At 37.7% G+C, this 27,834-nt stretch overlaps 1 protein-coding gene across 4 annotated transcripts in view; it reads left to right on the top strand.

Moving 5' to 3' along the window:
- The window catches only part of CTNNA2 (catenin alpha 2), a 1,529,678-nt gene that overhangs the window by 1,485,942 nt on the left and 15,902 nt on the right, over nt 1–27,834 (top strand). For 3 of the 4 annotated variants that reach the window (XM_043982315.1, XM_043982318.1, XM_043982317.1), the window contains one exon: nt 9,963–10,106. The exons of the other annotated variant lie outside the window; for it this stretch is intronic. In XM_043982315.1, coding sequence (XP_043838250.1) covers nt 9,963–10,106 — 144 coding nt within the window. The remainder of the gene's footprint in view (nt 1–9,962; nt 10,107–27,834) is intronic. 4 annotated transcript variants of the gene reach the window in all.

Here is a 27,834-nt window from a genome sequence, read left to right as displayed (position 1 = left end):
AGAAAGAAAATCAAAGATTAAGATTATAGGGGCTTTTATGTTTAAGCCTCTATAATTAAAATGAACACCACCACATACCCTTTGATTTTCTATATAATAAACTTTTGATCATGCATATTAAGATAGGTGGGAGTAAAGGTCATATACTGAATCAAAAGAAAAAAATCTATTTGGTATGGGTATGCATTTTAGTAGCAAAATATTGAACATGGATGCTGCTTATTCTGGGCCTTCCCAGGACTTCATAGCAAAATTATCTCATTTACTCCTTTTCAGAGGAGGAAGCATTTAGGTTTGTGAACTAAACATGTCTTTCTTGTTGGTTGAGTCAAGTTTTAGGGAAGAGTAACTAATACTTGGCAGAAAAAAGGACTCGGGGGGGGTGTCAATCCATCGGAGGGTAGAAAAGAGCCTCAAGATGGATGTCATTTGATGATAGCAGCTTGGCTCTGGAGGAGAGAGTGAGATATGAGGTTCATAGCCTTGCACAGCCCTCCCTCACTTAAATCCAATTCAGTGCAAGTCATGATATCACCCTGACATCCTGGTCCTCTTTGAGAATGAAAGACAAACAATAGCATCATTTGATGATACAATGTGGATGTAATTACAAATTGACTATCTTTTAAGTGGTGTTGATTCCGAAATAAAATGCCCCATTCAAGAATTCTCCCTCCTTACTTTGCCAGTACAGTATCACTAACACCAAAATAGTCGTCCATCATCTCAGTAGCCAAATTCTTCACACTTGTCATGAAACAGGACTCTGGAAGGCCCCATTTTCAAAAGCAGGGTGGTCCATATTTAACCAAATTCTACAAATATTAAAGCACCTCCTTGAAGACTTTCCTTTGTATTAGACTGTTTCGAGACAGGCTTTTCTATTGGACAAAGGATTTGAACTTTGGTTCAAGCCCTTACTCTCCAGATTACCTGAAGCAGGTTGTGAATGAATGTTCTTAGGGATTTACTAGTCTGTATTTGTAAACCTCAGCCTGTGACAGAGAGTCAGATCTGTATACTGGCAAAAGGACTAGATATAAAATTAGAAGAATTCAGTTTGCATCTGAGACCTATTCCTTACTTCCCTTGTGACCTTAAGGAAGTCCATTAAGCTTTTTGGGTCTTATGTATTTGTAAAAGGAGAGTGTTGAAAAGGTTATTTTTATAGACCATCGCCATTTTCAAACCTAGGAGCCCATGAATAGACAATCTTAAATGGGTCATTCTGACTCTGAAATATTTTATTTTATTTTTATGGGTGAAAGTTTCAAAGTTACTGTGACTTCTTTGACGACTACAAGGATGAGGTAGTACAAAATGTAATCATTTCCCAAATTTTTATCTAATGGCCTAGAATTTCATTCCAATTTAATCCAATCCAACAAGCATTTGAGTATCTACTCTGTGTAAGATACTGTATTATAAGCTTTGGAAACAGACAAAGTGCAAAAACAACAGTCTTAATTTTTAAGGCTCTTACATAGTTCTGGGTAGGGCTAAATAACATAGAGAAGTACTGTGAACATGAGGGAAGGAAACTTTTCTTTTTAAACCAGGACAAAATCTTCCCATAAGAGATGGCCCAGGGGCTCTGCGTTGAAGAAGGCTAATGATTCCATTTTTGTAAACTTCCTATTCCTCTTCCTCCTCCTCCCCCTCCTTTCTTCTTCATATTATCTTGAGGAAGTCACTTTATTTCCTTCCTCAGTTTCTTCAACTATAGAATGGGGAATTTGGGATAAAGGAGATCTTTGTCCATTTTTTTTTTTTAACGGGGCTTGCCCAGCTAGTGTCAAGTGTCCGAGGCCGAATTTGAACTCAGGTCCTCCTGAATCCAGGGCTGGTGCTTTATCCACTGCGCCACCTAGCTGCCCCATCTCTGTCCATTTAAACTACCTGAGACCTATTTTGGAGGCTTGGAAGTTTAATTATATAGAGCCTTCCACATAGCATCATAGGCCTAGAGCAAATTTTCAAATTAATGGAATATAGCAAGCTGTGTGAAAATATTACCAAAACCTGGGACACAGATTTGTCAAGGGCTGTGGTCACTGGAGGGAATTGTGAAGTCCATGTCCTTCATTTCACAGGTTAGGTAACTGAGGCCAAGGGAATGGAAGGAACTCATTGAATATTTCACAAAAATCAGTGGAAGTATAGGGACAAGAACTGAGCCTTCCTCTATCCTATCACGAGGCACTATCACCGCTTCTGTCTCCATGCAACCTCAAGCATTCCTTTCTAATGTTGAGTAAAGTGAACCCAATTTTTCCATGTTGGAGAGAAGGAATCCCAGAGAACAGCTATACTCATTGAGCGGAGTTGAATCCCCTCAGGTGAAATAATAATTTACAAATCTCGTATCATTCTCAGATTTGGAAGGAAAAAAACCAGCATTCCCCAAGGCAAGCCATTGGGGATCATCCAAAAATGCTTCTCTCAGAGTTGCTTGATAGTTCTGAAGAGAATGTCTGCTATGGAGATCTAGCTAGAAAAAATACCTTGTCTACTTGTTAGGCCAAGGGATGCCAATTACATTTTAAAGCTCCTTATAACACTCCTTTCACCAAACTTTCTTCAGACTCCTAAGATAATCCATAGCTCACATCTTTGCATGTTATGAAGGCATTAATTATCACCCCAAAGACTTCTAACACCCCCACATTTTACAAACTGAATTGAAAACAGATTTCATTTGGATTCCTGGATCTCTTTTATCCCAAGTTAGGTTTCCCGTCATCTTACATTATTCTTGATATTTATATAAATAACACTAGGCAAACCCTCTGAGGGGAAAGCTATCCATTTCCAGCATGAGTATGATTCTCTACTGGCAACTCAGCAAGGGATTACGTGCTCCTGCATGTCAGGGGCCATAAACAGCCCTTTGGAAGACATGGTGTAGGGCGGAGAAATTTCTATAAGGACAGTAAGGAGAAAACCAAACAAAGCCTCTTTGAAATTCAGAAATTGTAGAACATAGTTTCTACTGCATAAATATCACTTATCTTTCACAATTCAAACTGCTGCTCCAGGGAAGTAACTCGCAATTTTTGTGCAGAGGGCAAATGTTTCCATGGGGCAGGACCAAAGATACAATTCCAGATTGGACCAGTAAGGAGCTCATCGAGAATACTGCTGTGGAAAGGAGGAAGCTACCCATTAAAGCATGATTCCTCTTGTTGTTAATTTTACTTGCTAACTAGGTTCTAAACTCCCTCACACAAATATACAGAAAAAATGGTGTCAGCACCCTTCAAATTTTGCACCCTGGAAAACAACGTCATTTGCACTACTCCAGTTACAATGTTCCTCTCCTGTTTTCCTACCTAGAGGGAATTAAACCAGGAATTACAAGCAGATCATGAATAACCATTAATTCTTTACCTCCTTGTCCCCAACTGTGGCCAATCCTCTCAGACCCAAATAAAATTGGTCAATTCAGTCAAGGAACTTATCAATTTCTTTTGGTGAGGCAAATGGGGTTAAGTGACTTGCCCAGGGTCACACAGCTAGTAAATGTTAAGTGTCTGAGGTTGAATTTGAACTCAGGTACTCCTGAATCCAGGACCTGTGCTTTATCCACTGCACCATCTAGCTGCCTCCACCCTTTTTAAAGGGATCCATGACCCTTTAATCTTTTTTATGGGGCAGTTGGGGTTAAGTAACTTGCCCAGGGTCACACAGCTGGTAAGTGTCAAGTGTCTGAAGCCAGGTTTGAACTCAGGTGCTCCTGAATCAAAGGCTGTTGCTTTATCTACTGCACCATTTAGCTGCCCCATCAATTTATTTTTAAAAGAAAGAAGTTAACTAACATATCAGTTGAATATTTCAAATCACTGATGTCAGAAAAGTGGCAAGTCAAAAGACATATATTACTCCCTTGGATAAAGACACTCATTTTAGGAATATTGAAGAGTAGACTAGTTGTACAGAGGTCATCCAGATCTTCAGTGGCAGAGGAGGGCTTCAAATTCTGTTTTTGTTGTGGTGCTGTTTGTTTTGTTTTGTTTTTTCCCACCACTGCAGTATAGCCTATTTATTCAGAGAAATTGAGCTGGTAAACAGAGAAATCTGAGAAGACAAAGACAAACAATTGGCTGTGACTGGCACTGAATCTTAGAATGTCCCAAGAAGAAAAATAATTAAACAAAATCTAGGTAACCCTTTGCTTTACAGAGCAGAAAACTGAGGTTTAGAGTTGATTCACTTAAAGCCATATAGCTCCTTATTAACACACATGGACCTGAAAGTCAGAAGTATTGGTTTGAGATGCCAAAATATTATCTGGGGATTTTCCCAGGGTTTAAGGTATTGAGGTAGTTATATACTGCCTATGTTTCAGGAGGCCAGGGCCAACTTTTACAGTAGAAATATAAAGTGACCATCTCTGGAACATGGTGTCAGACCAGCATGGCCCTCTCCCCCCATACACCAGACCACCACTTGCATCTTCTCATTCCATCATTAGAGACCCATTTTTTTCTGGGGGTGGGGGTAGGGGGTGGAGAGAATAGGTCTTGATGATTCTCTATGAATTCCTTATTTAAATGGAACTGATGTTACCTGAAGCCTTTATTGGGTCAGGTTTTCAATTCATTTTCATTAGTTCATTAGTTTTCATTAATTGATTAAAAAAACCTGATAACAAGGCCATGGATATTGGATGGTTTTAAATTCTTTTCCAAGTTGTATGTACAAATATAAATGTACACATATGGTACATATGTATTTATCTATGTGTATATATTATAAGACATATAGATAAATATACAGATTTAATTAAGGGTATTTGTGTGGAGGAGTCAACATCATTAATTGAGGAGATCAGTACAGGTGTGGTATAGGAATTCGCACTTGAACCAAACCTTGATGGATGCTAGGATTGCTCTACTGCAGAATTGAGAAGAGATTCCAGACACAAAATATAGACTGTACAAATTCAGAGGTAGAATACGAAATGTTGTATACCAGGAATAGCAAACTAACTACTTTTTTCTGGAATATAGAATATGTTAATATGAGTAATGTTGAATAAATCAGGAAGGGTATTCTAGAGCCAGCTTGTAAAGGACCAGATTTTAAATGGTTTTAAATGCCAAAGAAGGGAGTTGTTTTTATATCTTATAAACCATTGAGAGCCACTGGGCCTATTTGAGCAGGGGAGTAACATGGTTAGATTGATTTTTAGGAATATAAATTTGACAGTGGTGTGATAAATAGGGGACAATTTGTTTGTTAGTTTATACTGTGAAATGTATTGAGACCTTTGACAACAGTCCATGTGTCTCCTATGTGAATGGAAAGGAGCACACAGATAATAATGAAAGTAATAATGAGAATTAATAAGAAAAATAGTAGTGTACATTTATGTGATTTTATATCATATTTATGGATTATAAAGTGCTTTAAATAATGTTAGAGAAGATCTTAACATTCCAATATTATATCTGTATAATAAAAACTTTCAGCTTTCTTTGAAAATATTTTACCCAATAGGACATTTTATAAATAGGTGGTCCCTTGAAAAATGTTGGGAGTTATTTAAAGCATTATTATTAGGGGGCAGCTTGGTGGCACAGTAGATAAAGCACTGACCCTGGATTCAAGAGGACCTGAGTTCAAATGTGACCTCAGACACTTGACACTTACTAGTTATGTGACCCTGGGCAAGTCACTTAACCCTCATTGCCCCACAAAACAAAGCAGTATTATATATAAAGGTGAACAAATCCAAATGTGATGAAACTTTTTTTCCACATAAGAGGAGTTACTGATGAAAAAAAACAAACAACAATAATATTCATTTAATTTTTTTCTTTTTTTTTTAAGTTATGAAATCAGTCAGTTCTCCTTTCCCTTTCTCACTTCCTCAACCAGAGTGAGATATGTATGCTGCAACCAATCTTGGAAGATTCTGTAGCTGATTATTTAAATTTCATTTATCAAAATTTCCCCTCTTTTCTCTCCAACTTTGGGATATCCGAGTATTCATTTGCAGATTGCAGCCTCAGGAAGAGAGTGGAAATGAGATATTAAACTTATTGGCTGAATTGATTGTGGGTCTTATTTATCATTTATGACTACTTTCTATTTCATGTGGCTCAATTGAGAATAAAGGGACTTTAGATGTACCAGGAATGCTTCTGAGTTGGGATTTTGTGTTCACTTCTGGATTTGTTCATCTTTTGACTTTAGACTTTTCATAAGCAAGAGATCACTGCTACCCTAAGGAAGGGAGTATTTGGGGTTTTGAACAACTTATTCCAGCTTTGTATTCCCAATGCACTGCCAATAATCAGCAGCTTCCATGGAATAGTATTTATTCCTTTTGGGTAGAAGACCGTCTGATTCACTTCACTTATATTGTCACATGACAAAAATATTTCAGAATTAAATCATTACCCAAGTTTGTTCTCAGTAAAAGAAAAATAGATTTTTTTTCTGCCTCATATGCCTCACTCAAAGTATATATTCTGTGTTATTTTTGTTTCAAAGTATTCTTTGCCTAGGATAGCCATATGTCTGCTGATGGATATTTCCTTGTGTTTAAAGTTTCCTTGGTTTCTTGGACCCTATAGGCTATTTTGAAGTATTCTTTCCAGTCTGATTTAAATGATTCATATGCTATGATTTTTTTATACCAACACTAAGAAAAGTCACCATTCTCATTTATATGGACCTAGAAAATGGGACATGCTTCTTGATGTAGGATCTAGATGGCTATTGAGGTCCCTCGGAACCCAGAAATTCTTTGACTCTGTGTTTTCATTCTCTCAAACTTCATTGTCTGAGTCTTCATTGAACCATTCCTTCTTTGATATCCTGGAAACATAAGCTTCATGTATTTTCATCTCTACCCAAACTTCTTGAAGCCAAATAATTGTAACTTAGCTTTTTTTTCACTTCCTACTTCACAAATATTTCCAGCATTTCATTTTACCCCTGTTCTCTGGGTACTCTTGTTTCTGTTGCTATCTTACCCCAAAATCTGAACAGGAATCTAACACCTGTCTCATCAGTATCAAAAGGTACAACCTTTCTACTTTAGATTTATCTTACAATAAAATTGGATGAATAGGAAAAGAGGAGTGGTCCAGAGGATCTCAGAGACTTTCTTCCCAGCATCACCACTGATGACCCTAAATGGACTTTTCCCATCTTTTGCCCTTTCCAAAATGTGAGATCCTGCATAAAGAGCAGAAATATCATCCCTCCCCTCTAGGAGGCTTGCACTTGAAAATCTTCTATTATCAAAACCAATCAGCATTTGCTTTTCTATTCAATAGCAACTCCTTTAGCCAATGGAATGGTGACTATAACCTAATAGGTCAGAAAAGACCATTCCAATGATCACATGCATAATTAGCCATCGTTTAAATACATGTGTGACAGAAATATTGCCATCTGACTTTTAATCACAAGCCCTGCTAAGCTCTTCTTCCTGACTCCCCCTCCCCCAAGTCTTGTTTCCTTCTTAGAAAACAAACAGCAATTCAAAACCAGTATTCAGTCTGTGATTATCAAGATGTGATATTTTTCACTGGATGCTTCGAATCTCCATAGTCCTTCTTAGTCATAGCTTCACAAGGAATTATATTTGTTCATTCAAGACCATCAAACATTCCCTGTGCTTAGATAGAAACAGGGTATTGCAAAATGAGATCAAGTTTAGCCCATATCTGAACAGCTTTGGGATACCAGGTCATAGAAAGCAATATAAAATTTGATTCTGTCATGACATTCCAGGAAAAAAAGTAGTTTAACTCAATGATTTCTAACACAACTAAAGGCTTCATTGCAAATTTCACACTCGATCATACTTAATTCAACACCCCACCCCAAAATCCAGCACAGTTCACCACTAGGTATCATTTTGATTCAGCCTAGTTTTGCATTGGGGTCCTGAAGTCATTGTTCAACAATTAAACTAGATCGTTGTTAGGAAAGAGCAAAGAAACTTTGAAATTCATCTTAGGTAATGTGATACATCCATGATATCTTACTTAAAGTGGACAAAAAAGTCTTTAAATACCTTCTTAAAGCCTTTTAAATTGGAAATCAAATTGGCAGGGAAGGGGATAGGGGATATTTCAAACATCCTGACACACCCTGGGGGACTGTCCAGCACACATAAAAACAAACAAACAAACAAACAAACAAAATTTGCTTAACCTCAAAAAGGCATACACAGAAAGGATCACATCAATAAAAATAAACATTCTAGCTGGGAGATATTTTATTTACCAAAGACCAATGACTATCCCATTTATCAGTCCCATTTATTACCCATTAATAGCCCACCATGCTCTTTTATTTAAACAAGAGATAAGGGTGTTGCCAAATAAGAACTTGTTTGGGATTTTTGCTTTTAGACATTTCAAACTGAGTTATTCCTCATCCATATTTTCATATTTTTAAGAAAGCTCTCTTAAAATAACAACAACAAATGCAATTAATGAATTAGAGCTGATAGCATCTGGTCATAAAATATATCCTAGCTTTCATATAAAGGAAGGACTCTGAATTGAGAGTTGTCCATTCTGAACTAAATGACAGATGCTGACAAGGAAGAAGGCCCTAGCCATCCTTCATTCCTCAGTCCTATGATCTACAAATTAGAATTCGAGTTCTCTACAGGTAGTGATTTTTTTTTCCAATGGGAGCTTTTAAAACATTCCACTGTGAATGGTTATGATTGCCTTCTATTTGGATAATCTTGGTGTATGAGCCTTGATCATTGCACATGTTTTAAAACCTTCAAAGGGTTCATTTTTTTTTACCAAAATGCCTCTCCAGTCAAGTGTTCATTTGATTTTTTATAATATTCCTTCCCAGATCATAACATGGTACTATTTTGTCTGATTTCCCTTAAGGATCGGGCATGAAGTTGTATGAAGACTATGTCAACATGATTACTTCTAGATCAGTTCTGACAAGAGGCAAACTCATCAGTGTGATTTGTTAGCCTCATTAAGCTAACCCCCCACATAATGTACTCAAACATCTTGCTATAACATCTGATTTTTCAACTGTTTTCTATATAGTCCTATCTATATTTTCTTACAAATGTACAGGGTGTCCCAAATTCTTATTGGTATTTAGATTTTAATAGCATTATTCAGCTTATTTAGTTAGCTTATTCAAACTTTAACTGTACTTAGACCAAGGGAGAACTCTGCACTAAGACTAACCAATTTTTGACAACACAAACACACATGTAGACTCACATTCTAAATCCTTGCCAACATTATCAGTATTATTTTTGCAGTGAATGGCACTTTTGGAAGATCTTAAAATGGCTTATGGGCATTTTTGACTTTTCAAAGGCAATGCCCTTAAAAAAATCTAACTGGGCATCTTAAAAAATAAAAGAAGAAGAGTAACTAAAAGTTTTACTAGCAACAATGAATGAATTAAAACATCATTGATTTCTATGAAAGAGGTGAGTATCCATTTGGCCCCATTTTACAGCTGGGCATGCAGAGGCTGAACAAATTACTGAAGGTCACACAGCAGGGCAGTGGAACTTCAAAGAACAGCATCTAAAATTCCCAGCTTCTCGTTCCAGGCTTTAAGAGCTGTGGCCCATGCTTTCTTTCTTGGTGATCTTCAGAACTTTAAGGTCCACCCAAGTACTCCACCACCTACCCCTTGGTGTGCCTTACAAGGCACAATGCTTCTTCATCCTCCTTCCAGATGGTGGATATCAAGGCTCAATGGCAGCCCACAAGTGGAGTTCAAATCCCACGATATCTTGCTATAAAGAGGCCCTGTGTCTCTTACTGAACTTAACTCTTTCGTAACAAAATTCCTCCCTCTAGTTCTTCCCTCTCCCAACCTCTTCCTACCCCCTTACACCCTTTCCCTTCCCTCCCTTTCCCTCTCCCAAACTAGGGTATCGTTTTTTCTCTTGCTTTCTCTCTCACTCTCTCTTTTCTGTATCTCTCGGAAATCAGACAGGAGTTCAGAACACTTTCACTACCTTTTATGAGGTAGATTGTGATGTCATAGATGGGGGCAGGGCTAGTCAACTTTCTACCCACCTACCAACCTGTGCTGAGGGAGCTCTGCTCGGGAGTGGAAGCAGTGATTCTTCCATGGTGAGTAACTTCACTTTCTAATCTTTCTCTCATTGCTAACACTAGTCACAAAGACAAGGAGGGGTCTCAGGGGTGTGTGGGTGAATCTATCCAGTCCTATGTTACAATTGGCCAACATTGGGTGGTAAGAGACTTACCTTCATTTCCTTGTGTTGATCAAGAGTTCCAGTACCTGGTCATAATCTTCCACCATAATCCAATTGTTAATGGTATTCTTAATGAAGAAATCTTATGTCCCAGTGATGACTATACCAATTGAGCTCTGAGCCAACTGGGACCTGACAAGAACCTCATAACTAAGAGTAATGAATCCATTCATTTGTTGCCCTGGTAGTTTATTCAAATAAACTGAAGGGCTAGGAGTACATGTGTTGTTTTTTTTTTCATTTTTCTCCAGACTTCCTAGGTGGGTTTATTGTAGGATGATATCTGCCAGAGATTCACTCTGCTACCTTTCCTAGAGTAGTGGAGGAATTCTAATATGAGGAGACTGAAAACAAAGAAAAAGTAAACACACACACACACACACACACACACACACACACATAGAAGTTTCTGACACAAATGAACATGTTGATATTCAAACCCCTCCCCATAGGATGGGGTTAAGGGTATAGTATTTCTGTGCCTTTACTTGATTAAGCACCCTTTTGGGGACATACCAAGATATTGACATTCTTTAAGCAGAATTGTTTCACAGTTTAATATTAGATGAAAGATACTATTCCATTTGTTATTATTGTCATTGTTGCTGTTGTTATTATATTTTGCATTGGTCCTTCTGATTTTAATCATTGGATTTTCATATATTTTACAACATTTGGAAAGAAAAAACTAACCTCTGATAATTATTTCAGACTCCCTTTCTCATCTTCTCTTTCTGTCTCTTGAGTTCTTATTGCAATTGTGTAGATGTCAGCATTGCTATAAAAGGGTAGAATAGTGTTCTTTACCACAAAAATTTGGAGTCTCTGTCACTTCAAGGTGGGGAAGAATACACGGGCAAAGGCTACAAGAACCCATTATATAAACCTTTTGAATTACAAAGAATGGAAGAATATAATAGTTAAGTATTTGTTGTATATTTATTACCTTAAACCCTCATCTATGATTGACTAACAGTGTTGATTCTGTCTTGAGGGGAAGGAATGTACAAAACTTTCACAAAAGACAAACACCACTTGCCCTGACCCTAGCATTATAGATTCCATTATACCATTGGCCCAAAGGCTAAGTGAGGCAAACTCATTTATATGAAAGAAATCCCTTACATTCCATGATAACCACTTCACTCTGCTATAAAATAGAATCTCTGTTGATAACCCCACCAGCTTAAAAAAAAAAAAAAACACTTTAGAATAGCAACTCTTCTCTTTGACTTCTCACATAGTAACCTGTCAGTTCTTGGTGAATCATATGAAAAGAAAATTCCATGGACTAATGGGGAAAATAAAGGAGTCAGAATGATCCCTCCCCCTCTAAAAGAATCCCACTTAGCTTCCTTCTGGCTACTTTCCTTTTCCTATTTTCTTGCAAGAAGAAATTATCAATAGATAAATGTTTCATCTGACCCTAGATACTATTCCTCTAGTGAATCCTGAAAAGTTCAAATCCAAATTTTGGTAATCAATTAACTAACAATAATTCATTAAACAACATTACTAGGCAGTGGTCCCATCAGTATAAAGGATACTCCTATTCTACAATGGTTATTTCTATGGAAAAGTATTAATTACATATGTATTTTCATGACAACTTTCTTCTGTTCATATTGTTAAAATAACTACCTAACATATATTATATTCCAATATAGAAGTTGAATTGATTCCTGATTAAATGCATAGGTAAGCATTATGTGTAATTAGCACACAGATTGAACTGTGAGCTTCTAATATGGTTTGAAGTCTTCTTATTAATAATTTTCCTAAATAAATAAAAAAAAACACTTCCCTATACTTTGCTCTGCAAATTTTTTCTGTAAATAGAAAAGACCGACCCAGGTGAGAAACTGTGTGAATTGTCAGAAATTCTGAGGCAACAAATTCTAAAATGTGGACATTTTACTGTTTTTGCACAGAAATCAGCCAAGCTATCATTCACTCCCTTGATATTCACACCTGGATTGAATTTGGAACAAGCAGACAGAGCTTCCCCTCCCTCTTTCTATTATTAAATGTCTACTCTCACACCATCATCAACAGGCAGCTTCCCTCCCTGGCCACTGGGATTCTTTGTGTTGGTACCATGGAACCCAGTTAGACATGCCTTCTCAGCTTACTCCCCAGAAGTTGTTTGCACCTCCCAAGTGTCTCAGTTTTTGGTTTGTTTAAGTTAGTAATTCAGTGTTTAAGTAATCATTGACAATATGCTTTTAAAAACGGCCCAAGGGAAAGAAATGTTAACGCAAGCAGGACTCCTCTTCCATTCAAATGGGGCATAATTACTTGTTCATATAGGCCCACTGAGGCCAGTATTCTCACTTCAGTTGTAAAGCCCAAGAAATGATTCCCCTGGGGAAAGTATTTGGCCAAGTATGTCATTTTATTGGTTGGACCTTGGGGGAGCTATTTTCCAGGAAATCATGGCCTGGAAGTACTTCCATCTCAATGTAGATGATCAGTATACTCTGTATGGTGGAAAGACTGATTGATAGGCCCCAGAAGCCTTTCTCTGACACCAAGCAGAGAGTCCCGGCCCTCCATCCATAAGGATCAAACCAAGGTCCTCCATAGGAAAAGCATCCAGTGTACGTTCATAGTTCAAGTTGTTAATTTTTTTCTTGTCAACCCTTCATACAGATACCAGGTAAGGATTGCTTATATTTTACAAACACATGGGATACGGCCATCTCTGAACTCCGTGAGTTACGAAGTTTTGTGGTGCAGTTGTGCAATGGGAGTTTATGCCCATGGAATGCCTCCTCCATGCATGCAGTTCCTACAGAGTGTGTGCATGATCTCATTTCTGGTTCTAGAAAGTGTTTCCTTCTATTTTGTGTGGGCTACAGGGGTATCAGTGTCTCTTTTAAATGCCAAAGGGCAATTGAATAGTTAGTCATGGTGGAAAGTATGTGACCATGGTCTGAGTTCTGTCACTATTAATAAACCAGCAATTATTTATGAAACACTTACTATGTGTCAAGCAATATGATAGATGCTAAGGATACAAGCACACACACACACACACAAACACACACACACACAAACACACACACACACACACACACACATGCACACATAAAGAAATAATCTCTATGCCCAAGGAGCTAACATTCCAAAAGGGAATAAAACTAAATATTTATTGCCTCTCCTTTCTCTTTTCCCCATTATTATATTGTAAACTTTGGGAGATGTGTCTTACCTTTTGTGAATAGCCAAATACTTTCTGCCTACCAAACCTGCCAAAGTGGGCAGCCACCTCACCTTACTTCTTGGATTCTCTCACAGCTATTAAATGTCCCTAAAGATGGTTCAAAGTCCTTCCTGACTCCAAGTCCAGCACCCCACTGTCCTACCTAGTGGCTACAACGCCACAGAATTCAATGATGATGATGATGGTTAACATTGATGTGGTGTCTTAAGGTTGGAAAAACACTGTGCAGTTATAATCTCATTGGATCCTCACAGTCACCCTGTGAGGCGGATACTATTATCATCCCATTTTTATAACTGAGAAAACTGAGGTTGAGAAACAAAACGACTTTCCTGGATTGTACATTTAGTTAAGGTTCTGAAGCAGCATTTGAACTCAGATCATTTGATTACAAGCCTAGTGCCACATCCACTCTATCACCTACCTGCCAGCATTCTATTCATTATGCTATTTTTCTGCCCACAGTTGTGAGTCCCCCTCCCCAATTAATATTCTCCCCCTCCACCCTGAGATTGTCTCAAATTGAGGTTGCATGCATTTTACATTTACTTACTGCCACACATTTTCCCCCACTAACAATAGAGTGTAAGCTCTTCAAAAGGCAGAGACTGTTTCCATTTTTTCATTGGGCCCCTAGCCCTGGTTTAATATTGGTATTAAATAACACCCACTGATCTGAATTGAATTGAAGAGGAAGATTCTCTTCTTAACTCCAAAGTTTCAGGACTGGAATTCATCATTAGCCATCTCCATTTTGGACTAATCAAGAGGGAATAGATTTGAAAATCCAGAAAGCAGAATCATGAGAAACCTCAGAGCCACATGATTTTCATCTAGTCTGGCTTTAATACTAGCATTGCTTCAGTCCACAATTTCCTTTTCTCCCAGAGGAGCATGACTCCTGCCAAGATGTTTCAGAAAATATTAGGTTTCATTTGAGCGCTTCCCTGCCTGGAAGATAAGAAGGGATGAGGTACCTTCATTTCCCTCCTTCCTTGTTTTGGTTTTGTGCAAATAAAACAGACTCTTTTCTTGTCAGAAACTGAGATCTTGTGTTACCTTCGAGCTATTGACTGGTTCATAGTCACTGGCAGCGTGGATTCAGGAAATCTATCTGGCCCCATTGGTCTGAACAGTCTATCTGGAGGATCTGAGATATCATGAGTTCCTTCACCGAAGACTTCGGGACATGTGTCAATTTCATATTTCCTTCTTCACCTGCCCCAGACCCAAGGCATCCTCAGACAGTTCTGAGATAAGCCCAAGAAAATGATTGTCACAACAGCCTAATGATTACTGAGATAAGAAACAATGAAAATGACATGATTATAGACACTGAATGTAAAAAAAAAAAGTTAAAGGACCCCAAAGTATTCTGAGGAAAACACTAGCAATATTGTCAATGACATATTTATATTAATTAATAGTTATGAGGCAGCTAGGTGGCACAATAGATAGAGCACCGGCCCTGGAGTCAGGAGTACCTGAGTTCAAATCCGGCCTCAGACACTTAACACACACTTACTAGCTGTGTGACCCTGGGCAAGTCACTTAACCCCAATTGCCTCACTAAAAAAAAAATTTAAAAAAATTAACAATAGTTAGCAGCATCACCAATAATATTGCCAATAACAAATTGACAATAATAAATATCTGATATATTCTTTTATCAATAATATTAACTATATTATCAATATATTAGTATATTGAAGCTATATTGATTACTACATTAATATTATGATGCTACCAATAATAGTATTGACTGTATATCAATAATATCTACCATAAAAGTACTTTATTATTAGCATTAAAATGTCAACTGAAATTGTATATGTAAACATGATATATGTGTACATAAAAATAAGCAGAGAGAGAGTTAAGGTTTAAAACGTGCTTTAAATGTTACCTTATTGGGTTCTAACAACTACCCAGGGAAGTAGGTGCTATTATTATCAATCCAATTTGCTAGATGAGGAAATTGAAACTAAGAGAAATTAAGAGATTTCTCTAGGGTCACACAGCTAATAAGTATCTTGTAGTGGAATTTGAACTCAGGTTTTCCTTCCTGATACCAAGTTCAAAACAAACTCTATGTACTGTCCTAACCAGCTACACACACACACACACACACACACCATGCACACATGCACACATGCACATGCATAGATGATATCTCAAAAGTTTTAATGCAGTTCTAAACTTTGATTGCTTAGAACCACACTAGGACTTTCGGAACAACCTGGTAAAATTTACTTTACATAAATTCTCTACTGTGATTCCTAAAATGACCCTATTAAGGAGGTACTACAAGAGTTTTTATACCTATTGTATAGATAAACAAATGGAATCTGAGAAAGGTTAAATGATTTGTCCAGGGTCACAAAACTCATGAGTATCTGAGGTAGGACTTAAATCCAGGAAATGGTAAATCTAAATTATCCAGAGGATCCTAGATTTAAGTGCCTGATCAAATTCAGAAGATATCTAGGGCAACCATTTCATTTAAATAATGAAGAAATGGAGGCCCAGGGAAATTGTGACTTGCCCAATATCATACAGGAAGTATCAGAAACTTCATATAAATCTTGCTCCTTTTACTCCAAAGCTACTACACTGTCTCATGTTTCCACTTCTGCACCACAGTTCCTGCAGTCTGTATTTGCATAGGAAAGATAAGTGAAATAGTTTGTAATTGTTGTTTTCCCAACCATAAGATTCCATACTGCTTTGAGGTTCTTTGAGAAGCAGTGGAGTACAAAAGGTCAGAGGTCCTGCACTAAAATCCTGTTTCTACACACTTGCTACCTATGTTACCTTGGACAAGACACTTGACTTGTTTGGGGTCCAGCTTCCTCATATCTAAAATGAAGGGATTGTCTGGCCTCCATGTTCTCTTCCAACTTTTAATCCATGACCCTGGCATTTGAGATCATTGGTCCACAGACCTAGAAGGGATTTCAGTGTCCATCTTGTCTAACTCTCATTAGTAAATGAGGGAAAATAAAGCCAGGGAGGCAAAGTCACTTTCCCAAATGAAACAGATGATTTGTATCTGAGAGGAAAATGACCTTTGCTCAATAATGCTCTGGAACTCAGCACTAAAGTGTGAAAGGCTCTTTTATTTCCATTCTCATGAGAATGGGCACTTACTGGTAAGTGCTACAACCAGCAAGTGCAGAGCATAGGGGCTCACAGGCCCCTTTTATTCCTAGACTCTTTTTTTTTTTTTTTTGGTGAGGCAATTAGGGTTAAGTGACTTGCCCAAGGTCACACAGCTAGTAAGTGTTAAGTGTCTGAGGCCGGATTTGAACTCAGGTCCTCCTGACTCCAGGGCCAGTGCTCTATCCACTGCATCACCTAGCTGCCCCTGCGCCACCTAGCTGCCCCTATTCCTAGACTCTTAAGCAAAATGGACTCTGCTTTTATTCATCATTGGCTGATTACTTAAGGGTTATAATCTAAGTGAGAAAGCTAGTGAATCTGAATGCAGTATTCTTAACCCTAATTTCCATAATTATTCTTTGAGTTCTTAGCTAATAGGGAGGTGGCACGGGGACATTCCTTCAATCTTCTCTTACCTGGACACAGCCTGTGAGAGGACCTAGATGAGACCAGCCCAGGGCTATTTGAAATACACGATCTGTTTGCTGAAGGGGAAGGGGACCGAGACCTAAGTCCTCAAACAGGTCCGGGGGAGTACAATTTGAACAGTGCTGATGTGGTAGTTGTGTCCTACTGAGAGGAGATCATTATTCCTTTCCTCACAGTAGAAAAGGCTTAATTTCTCACTATCTTCAGACATTCTTTTTTTTTTTAGTGACGCAATTGGGGTTAAGTGACTTGCCCAGGGTCACACAGCTAGTAAGTGTTAAGTGTCTGAGGCTGGATTTGAACTCAGGTACTCCTGACTCCAGGGCCAGTGCTCTATCCACTGTGCCATCTAGCTGCCCCTATCTTCAGATATTCTTGAAGACTGTTCAGTACAGGTGCATCTCTGATCCATATAATAAAGGCATATATTTAGAATTGGAAGGAAATACAGAATCCATTTAGCCTAATGCAATCCTTTTAAGGGAAAGAAAATTGTGTCCTGAAGAAATTAAGAGATTTCCATAAGATTATACAAGTAATTAGTGATATATGTAAGATTTGAATCCAGGTCCTCTAAAACCAAGTGTTCTCTCCTCTAGACTGTTTTCGCATACCAGTGAAGGAAGTTTCCACACTGAGTTCCCATGTGCTTGAAATCACAAGACTAGACCTTTTCTTTATGAAAGCATATAGCTCTTTAATTAAGGATTCTAAATTATTCATTTCCTATTAACAACAATAATATTTTATAGCCATTCACATTTTAAAGGGTTTTGTAATACCCTTTAACAACCTAGTCTTCCAAGAATGGATGAGATTAAATAATTCTGTAAAGGTCATAAGCTAGAAATCAATGAGTTTGGAGAAGAGAACTCTGAATGCTGGCTTCTACTTTTGGCTTTGACTTACATGAAGAAAGTAATTTAAACTACAGAGCTCCATTCTCCCATTTTTCCTCATAAATAACTGCAATTTTCTGGTTCTAAAGAAGGACAGGGCCCCTGAACTTTCCATATTTTAACATAACACTCCTTGACATTGTATGTGTGTTGAGCTGATGATTTTTATTCCCATGAAATATTAGAGTTCAAAACAGGAAAGTGTGAGCCTCAACTGAATTCCCTGAGAAAAGAAGGGGAAGAATGGCTGTGAGATGCAGACACTAAAGTCCTTGAAGAGACTATGGTGCTGAGATTCCCACCAAACACTACTGAAGATGGGTGTGCACACCAGTTTAGAGATATCCCATTCAATTTTCAAAGTCCACTGGCAGGTTATGAGAGACATTTAGGTGGGATAGCGAATATGTAATACATGGAATGCTCTTCACCATTATTTGAGAGGAGACAAGATGGGTCTACTCAGAATGTATACTTTTTTTAATAGCATCAGTCATTCCATTTAATAAAAGTAATCACCATTTCATACTTTTAAAAAAGAAATCCCCTTTTCTGATCAGACTCCTGCCAGGAGGATAACACATCAGCCTAGGTTACTTTTCAGATTTGAAATGACTTCGGTTTGCTATTGCCTGAAATATTCCTTGGAATGTGTGAGACTGAAAATTAGCGTCAAGGGATATTTTATATCAAAGCAAAGTGTAAGCAAGGGATTGGGGCTTTTTCTATGAAATGATAGGTTTTTCAAGGGGGAGGGGGGAGTTAAGACCAGAAGGGACCCCAGGCATCTTTTCATTCAATAGGGGTTCGTAGACATAGTTGTAGTTCAAAAGTAGTAAAATAATTAAAAAGGGTGTGACTGTGAGCCAGTGACAATTTCAAAACCTAAAGTGGGAATGGAATTTGGAAAATTGCAATGAATTGGGAGACAAAGCAATTTTGTCCAAAGATGATTTTGCAGGGACTCCCAACAGGTTGAATATGGAAAGGGAGAAAAGTGGGGAAAGGGGAAAGGAACAAGCATTTGTTAAGTACTAGTAATGATTTAGGCATTGTGCTAAGTAATGTACAATACTATCTAATTTGATTTTTATAACCATGTGAGTATTTACTATGATTTCCATTTTATAGCTGAGGAAAATGAGGTAGAAGTTAAATGACTTGCCCATAGTCACAATTTCTGAAGTTCATTTGTGGTCAAGTCCTCCTGACTCCAGACTTAGCGCTCTATTCACTGTGACACCTAACTAGCCTCAATAAGGAAGCATGGAAAATGGGCTATTCCTATCACTTTTTCTAATTCCTTATTCAACCTTGGGCAAGTCACTAAACCTATCATGTCCTCAGTTTCTCCTATAAAAGAGAACATTGAACTAGATCATTTCTGCTGAATCTACTATTTCTTTAGCTGTGATCCTGTGATTCTTGATGTTGCCTTCATCTTGTCAAGTGTGTTTTTGCCAGCTATATTATTCTTGACTAAAAAGTTGAAGTCACTTCTCTTCCTTTTTTAAGGGTCAGCTTAATTTACTGCTTAACAGTTTTCCATTTTAAAGCAATTTGAGATATCATTTTCAAAGGGAGAAAAGGACTTTGTCCCCCCCCCCATTTTCCCCCTTCTCCTTCACCCATTTCACAAATTCTGGGATTTCTTTTACAGTGGCCTTCGATGACATTTCTCTATAATTTGGCAATAATGGATGTCCAGCCCTTTCAAGGTCCTCTGTTCTTTGAATTTGTGATATTGTGGGTTTCTAATGTCTCCTTAGCTTTTTTGTAAGAGAACATTGTGCCCTTCATAGAGGCTCTTTGTTGGACCCAGATTCGGGTTATTTCCAATTTTACAGAGAAATAAAGCTCATAGAATAGAGTCTCTGTGGGTTGGGTTATAGATCATGCTTTAACTCAGTTAGCCTGGAACTTGGACAGAAATGACCCCAGTTAGGAAGGGGCCTGCCCTCAAAAACATGCCTCAAACCCAGCCACAGAGTCAGTGAATCTCTGTAAGGGACAGAAGCAGCCATGTAGCCCCACCCACCTCTGATCAAGAATCCAGTAGCTTCAGCCTGAAGGCTTCTTCTAGGAAGAATCCACGTTGTCCTGAGTTGACCTATTCTACTTAGCAAGCATTCTAATTTGTAGGATGCATTTTCTGACACCAAGCCAAAATCTGCCTCATTGTTATGTCCAGCCACTCTTTGTTCTGCACTCTGGGCCCAAAGTTAAGCCCTCTTCCAAGTGACAACCCTTCAAATACTTGACAAGAGCTTTCATGCCCTCTCTTCTATACCTCATGTCTCAGTATCCTCTTCTCTACACTAACATCTCAGGTCCTTCAGCTGATCCTTCCATGGAAGGAACAAAAGACTATTCACCATTCTCATGGCTTCATTTTGATGTTTTCTACTTTACATAGGCCTTTCCTAATCAGCAACATACAAAATCGTGCTTGGTACTTCAGATATGGTATAACCAGGGGAGAGTAAACCAGGACCTCAAATTCCTTGCTACTGCACCCAGAGTCTCCCTTAATGAAGTCCAAGACACCATTGCCTTGATTTTTAACATTCTGTGTCACAAATATATTGAACTTGTAAATTACTAAATCTCCCAGTACCTTTTCTGATGAGCTCTTGTCTGAACAATCCTCTACTTTTTTTGTACTTGTGAATATAACTTTATTTTTTTAACCCAAATGAGAAAACTTCATGTTTGTCACTCTTAAATTTCATTCATTAGATTTAGTTTAATAGTCTAGCCCAGATCTCTAGGATAGTCTGCTGGACTGTCTTCTCCGTTGGAGAACTCCTTTTAATTTGGCATGCAAACATTAATGAGTACAATTTAAGTCAGACCATTCAACAAGTTCTAATTTGATTTAATTATAGTCTCATCTTGACCACATCTCCCAATATTTTTTATAATAATATCAGGGGCAGCTAGGGGGCACAGTGGATAGAGCACTGGCCCTGGATTCAGGAGTACCTGAGTTCAAATCCAGCCTCAGACACTTGACACAATAGCTGTGTGACCCTGGGCAAGTCACTTAACCCTAATTGCCTCACCAAAAAAAAAAATCAAATACTTCACTAAAATCTAGGAAATCTAGATCAATGACATTTCCCTTATCTGTCAGCTTAATATTCTTATCAAAATAGGATATTTCGGTCTATATTGACCTAAGTCATTATTGTTGTTTTTCAGTCTTTTGAGTCCCTCCAACTCTTTGTGACCCCATCTGGGATTTTTTTGGAAAAGAGACTAGTGTAGTTTACCATTTCCTTCTCCAGTTCATTTTATAGACTAGGAAACTGAGGTAAACATGGTTAAATGACTTGTCCAAGGTCATACTGCTAGTGGATTTGAATTCAGGTCTTTCTGACTCCAGGCCTGGTGTTCTATCCATTGTACCACATAACTGCTTAATGATATTAGCTCTTTGTTATCATTTCTTCCTTTTCTAACCATCTCCTGAATAAATTCTGGTGTTTTCCCAAGAATAAAAGTAAAACTCACTGGCTATAATGTATAGATTCCATTTCCTTCCTTTTATCAATAAATTGGAGAACACCACAAAGAAACAACCAGAAAGCTGAGCAGTCCTTAATTCATTCCAGTTGTGTAGGATTTTGTTTCTTCATAATCTTTAAAATATCACTGACAATAGTTCAGGAATCACATGTGACAATTATTGACCAAAGGATCTAATTCATCTGTTCCAAGTCACTCGAATTTATGAAGGTAAATCCTTTGCTTTCTTACTATCTCTGTATACACAAACACATACATACACACATATGCATGCATATATACATACTATATATATATATATAGTATGTATATATATATACATATATATATATATATATGGAGAGAGAGAGATTGTTATTGTTGTTTTGTTTTGCTATTAGCTATTTTTGGTTGTTTTTGTGCTTGTTTCCATCCAAAGGTCATTTTCCTTGGCAGAGAAAACAGAAGCAAATCAAGAAGTTAACAATTCTGCCTTTTTAGTCAGGAATTCATGCCTAACTCTGGAAAGTTGCCCAGTGCTAGGGTGGTGATAGCCTCTTCTATCTTTCCCACTGGCACCAGACCTTACTAGGGTCCTTTTTTTGACGACTTGTATCAGCAGTATAAATGCAGGAAAAAAGTTACAGGACTAGAAGCTATAAAATGCAACCCTGTTAGAGAAAAAGTAGGGAAAAACCCATTGGAAATGGATTTGGTGACAGGTTCTCAGGTGAGCTACCCTTCTGACTTGGCAGTCTCTTCTTTCAGAGATCATTGAGGTTCTAAAGAACACTTGGGGATTAATATTTTGTCTGAGTCTTTGGTCAGAACAGTACAGTGATAGGAGATAACAGGTCTCTAATGACAAATAATTTAGGGCAAAGATGAAATTTTTATCTCTGTTAGTAAGCCAAAGTTAGACTCAGTAGATAGAACTCTGGGTTGGAATCAGAAGACCAGACATGTTTAAATATTGGCCTTTCTTTTTTACCTTAAGAAAGTCACTTTAGGATGCTGGGGCTCAATGTCCTATAAAATGATGGGATTGGGTTAGGGAAATCTATTCAACTTCTACATCTATAATGCTGTTATTATCTCTAGTTTTATGCTCTCTAATCAAGAATTTGAAAGTACTGTGGGTGTTTCTTTCTCCACTACTTCCTCAACATTGCACCATATTTGATATATATTTTAATGTGCACATGTTGTCACTCCTATACACTTCTACCATAGAATAGAAGCTGCTTGAGGGCAGAGACTGATTCATTTTTTATTTTTTATGCCTAGGGACTCATTCTGTGTCTGATGTATACTAGGTCCTTAATAAGTACTAATTACACACTTGCATGAAATAGGTCAGGCTGTGGGGGGGATGGGTACATGGTAGATGTCCTTAAATTTTGAAGAGCAGTCATGAGGAAGAGGAATTAGACTTTGTTAATTGAACCCAAAAGGAAGAGTGCAGAAACAAATACAATGGGTTGAAGTTGCTGCTGCTGCTACTACTGCTGCTAGTTTTTCACAAGTCAAAGGGCGGGGGGGGGAGGGGGTTCAAGAGGTCATAGCATTTTGAGCCAAGAAAGTGAGACCCCAGAGAAATGAATTAATTTTTATTAGTTCACAAAGATAGTATTCATTTTAAATGGATTTCAAACCCAAGTCCTCTGAGGTTTCTCCATCAGTCAAAGTCTTCCATCAATCTATTTCAAATACACCATCTCATTGGAGACTCGAAACAACACTGGGAAATACACAAATGCATCTATAGATACAAACCCATACAAAGTCAATACAATATAAAGTCAATACATTTATACATATATGTTGTCTACATATGTCTTTGTGTGCATAATATCTGCATTGTGAGGGTTAATGAAGGGGAAGCGAGCTTGAACAACTTCCCTAGCTTCGCACAGAGATGGACTAATTTGTTGTACATCATACTTATTTAATGTGATGTAGAAGGAACTCAGATACAGTGTGGATGATGCCCCATGAGCCTCTAGGTCCCTTCCAGTTCTTCTACAGCTGAGATTCTCTAAATCAGGGCTTCTCAAACTTTTTCCACTTGTGGTCCCCTTTTCACCCCTATTTTTTTGCAATTCTCACCATAAGTTACGTGATTCCATGTGGAGTTGTGAACCACAGTTTAAGAAGCTAGGCTCTAAATCACATGAATTAAATGCACCAAAAGGAAGCATCTCCATCTGTCAGTGAAATGGGATGTCCAGGCAGGGAGACCAAGATAAGGAATATCCAGTTTTCCCTTCTAGCTTGTCCTTTTTCCTACTCCATCCCTCAGTAAAAATACACAGATATGCTGATCAGTGACTATACTCCCAGGGCTATAGAGATGAAGCAATGAGAATATATCTCTAACGGTATGCGTGACAGTGGAGAGCTATGCCAATGGATCCTAATATTAGTATTACCTAGAGTATATGCTCTCCATATACATCTACATAGAAGAAAGATAACACGTGTAGCTAGCATCTTCAAGCAAAGATTGGAAACTTGCTTATCTTTGGTATTGTTTAAAGCAGTGTTGTCAACCTTAAGTAGAAAACATGGCTACAAAACTATAGATAAGGATGCCTGCAGCCCCCATATTGATTTAGAAAATCAGAAATTAACATTATCTGTATTTTACTATATTTTAATATATTTTGTTAAATAGTTCTCCAATTATATGTTCCTCTAGTTTATTCTGTACTTCAGAGTGTTGTCAGCGATATGAGTGTCACCTCTGGTTTAAAAGATGGATTCTTTGTGTAGCACTTGAAGTAGATAGATAACAATAACAATAATAGCATTTGTATAATATTTTAAGATTTGCAAAGCATTTTATATTAACTCATTTGACCCTCAGAAAAACCCATTGAGTTAAGTACAATAATCGTCCCTATTTCACAAATGAGGAAACTGAGACAGAAAGCTTAGATGACTTGCACAGTCATATTGTTCAAGTATGTCTGAAGGAAAATTGAAATTCAGTCTTCCTGATTCCAAGTCCCATGTTTATCCACTGCACCACTGAGCTGATAAAAATTAAATAACTTCATGTATATACAAACACATATATAATCAATTTGTGTCACATTTATATAAATATATACACATATGCATGTATGTATGTATATATCTGTGATGGGTGCATATGTGCATTGCAACTATAGACCAATATACATACACTGCATATACACATATATACATACACATGCATATATATGTATGTATGTATATATATGTGTGTATGTGTATATCTATATCTATCTATCTATCTATCTAATATTTTAACTTTTCAACATTGTATTTCATTTGAGTTTCCCAACAGCACTATGGACAAGATAGTATAATTGTGATTATTCCCATTTTGTTAAAGAGATCAAGTTACTTGCCTCAGAATCACACAGTTAGGTTCATGTCATGGATAGATCTACTTGTTCAAAAGTTATTTGAGCAGTTAGGTTATGCATTGGATAAAGCATTGGGCCTCTAGTCAGGAGGACCTGAATATAAACGTTACTTCAGTCACTATGTGTCTTTGGCTAAGTCACTTAAATTCTACCTGCCTCAGTTTCCTCAACTGTAAAATGGGGATAATAATATCAACCTCTCAGGGCTGTTGTGAAGATTAAATTAGATAATATATGGAAATCATATAGCACAATTTCTGACACATAGTAGATGATTAATATATTTCCTCGCAGTTCTTAGCTCCTATCAAAGAGTATAACAGGATGTCTTAGGAGACGATTGGTTGCCACTCACCAGAGGTATTAAGATGAAGCACAGAATTTCAGCATTGGAAAGGACCTTAGAAGAAATCTAACTCAACCAATGTCCCCCCAAATATCCCCATGACTTTTTTGGCAAATGTCCAGTCTCATATCACCAGAGAAGAATAACCTGCTACCTCCCTAGGCAGTTCATTCCAATTTTTGTATATAAGCACTGAATAATCATATCAGGTGATTTTATAGAGGAAATTGGTATTCAGGTAGGGTCCGGACTAAGTATCCACTGAGGTATCATTTTAAGGTAGAGCTTCTTCTGTGACTGGGTTATTGAGAAAGTAATATTAATAGCAAGATTAAGGGTGTGGGGGGAGCAGAATGGGAGTAAGCCCATTTCTAAAAATCTTCAAAAGACATTTCAGAAGAGACAGACAAAATACATTCCATTATTAGAAGTTAAGGCTCAACTGCTTAAATTTAAAATTAATTTAATTAAAATCACTGCTCTAAACTATGCATTATTTTGAAGCCCTTTTGTGAGCCCTTGATTAATGATATCTCTTTCATGATGTCTTCCCTCTTATCTTTATAATAAAAGATCAACTCAAATTTTCTTTTAGAGTGGAGAAATTCATCTACCACTGTTACATTTGTTTCTCATACTTTCCATGCATTTTCAGGAGTATATGAAATATATGCAGTTAGAGATAGTTATATTCAGAACTAAAGCATTGCCACACAATGTGTAGTGGGAATGATGGTCAAGAAGGAGGGGGACTGGAAGAAGAAAGAAACGGAGAAAAGAAGGAGAAGTAGGGGAAGAAAGAGGAGGAGGAAAAAGAAGAGGAGAAAGAGAAGGAAGAACAGGAGGAAGGAGGAGGAGGAGAACATGAAGAACATCTAGAAGAAAAAGAACTAGCAGAAAAATTCCATTTCTATTTAATTTTATAGATTATAAAACTGAGGCACGGGGAGAACAAATGCTTGCCCATGTTTAAACAGCTACCATGTGCCACATCTGGGATTTGAACTTAAGTCTCCTGCCTCTCAAGCCAATGCTCTTTTTCTTGGGACTCATCTTGGCACAGAATGGATCACCTTCCCAGATCCAATCAAAAGGACTCATAAGATACCTGTGAGGTGGATCTTCCAGGTAGAGATAAAGAAGCAGGGCTGGCATGGAAAGCACACCCATGCGGTGAGACCTGGACCTACTTATACTAGGGAGCTTTGTCTTGGCACTCCTACTTCCTTTCTTTCTCCTTGGCAGAGTGAAACTAGAGAAGGGTAATGGGCCCTTTTCCCTTAGGTTCTAAAATTTAGGAGGTCCTTAAAGCATTATTCTGGAGCATGTGTTCTTCCATAGTACTATCCAATCAATTGTCTTCTATAGTAGTTACTCATTAAACAGTAAATAAACTCCATGGACTATCCCAGGGGCACAGAAGCATGGTTCCAGCTCCACAATTCAATTGTTGCCAGGCCATCCTCAAGTCATGCCCCAAGAATGTACTTTCCCCCTTTTTCCATGTTTTGGTAGGTACACCCTTTGCAATTGTTGGAAAACATATATGTGCCTTTCCCATAATTACACAGATGGTATCAAATACATGATTTAAAGTGAAGTTTTTCTGACTTCAATGCTAGCATTCTACCCTCTGTTCCAAGCTGCCTCTATTCTGTATTACATAGAAGGTACGTCAACATATTTATTGAATCGGAATTTTTGAGAAGGCATTTGAAAAAAGGAGGGGGGTGTAGAAAGACTCTGGATTCAACCATGAATATTACCCCATTACTTAGGGTTTTCCCAAACACTCATTCATCTATAAGTCTATGTCCTGTGCCCTCTTCCTTCATTGTCCTGCTTTCTGCTACTTTGGTAACTACATCCCCATTGATACGTTAATAAGGGGCACCTGAATGAAATCTTGCAGCTTGAGTTCTTAATGCTTTTGGTGTCACGGATCCTTTGGCATTCTGCTGGAATCTTATGAACATATTCTGCAAAAATTGTTTTAATGGTTCAATCTTGACCCTTTTCCTCCTCTCTCTCTCTCTAGTACTCCACTTGGCAATTTTATCATGGATTAAATTCTATGGTATTTTATCTCTATGCTAATGATTCTTAGATCTATTAGTTCAACCCTAACTTCTCTCCTAACCTCCAGTCTCTAATTTCCAATGGTCTTTGGTTGTTTTAAATGAATATCTTAAACTAAACACATCCCAAATTGAACTCATCCTTTCACCTAAACTCTCACTTCTTTTGTTCATTCCTATTACTGTCATAGGTAACATCATCCTTCTAGTCACCCAAGCTTGTAAGGCATGTATCACCTCAAGTTCTCAATCTCTTTCACCTGCCCTTATCCAATCTATTGCTAATCCTATCAATTTTACTTTTGTATAATCACTTGTATATGGCTCCTTTTCTTCTCTGTGATACATACTTTGATCACTTCACACTTGTACTATTTCAAGAGCCTGCTGGTTGATCTCTCTGCTTCAACTTTCTTCCAACTCCATGGTATCCTCTACTCCACTGTTAATTTATTCTTATTAAAGCATAAGTCTAATTTATCCCACCCCCATTCAATAAACTGTTGCTTATCATCT

Source organism: Dromiciops gliroides, chromosome 2, assembly GCF_019393635.1.
Source record: "Dromiciops gliroides isolate mDroGli1 chromosome 2, mDroGli1.pri, whole genome shotgun sequence".
Taxonomy (NCBI): Eukaryota; Metazoa; Chordata; class Mammalia; order Microbiotheria; family Microbiotheriidae; genus Dromiciops; species Dromiciops gliroides.
The sequence above is the reverse complement of the archived record's forward strand: the minus strand, read 5'-3'. Positions and strand labels throughout refer to the sequence as shown.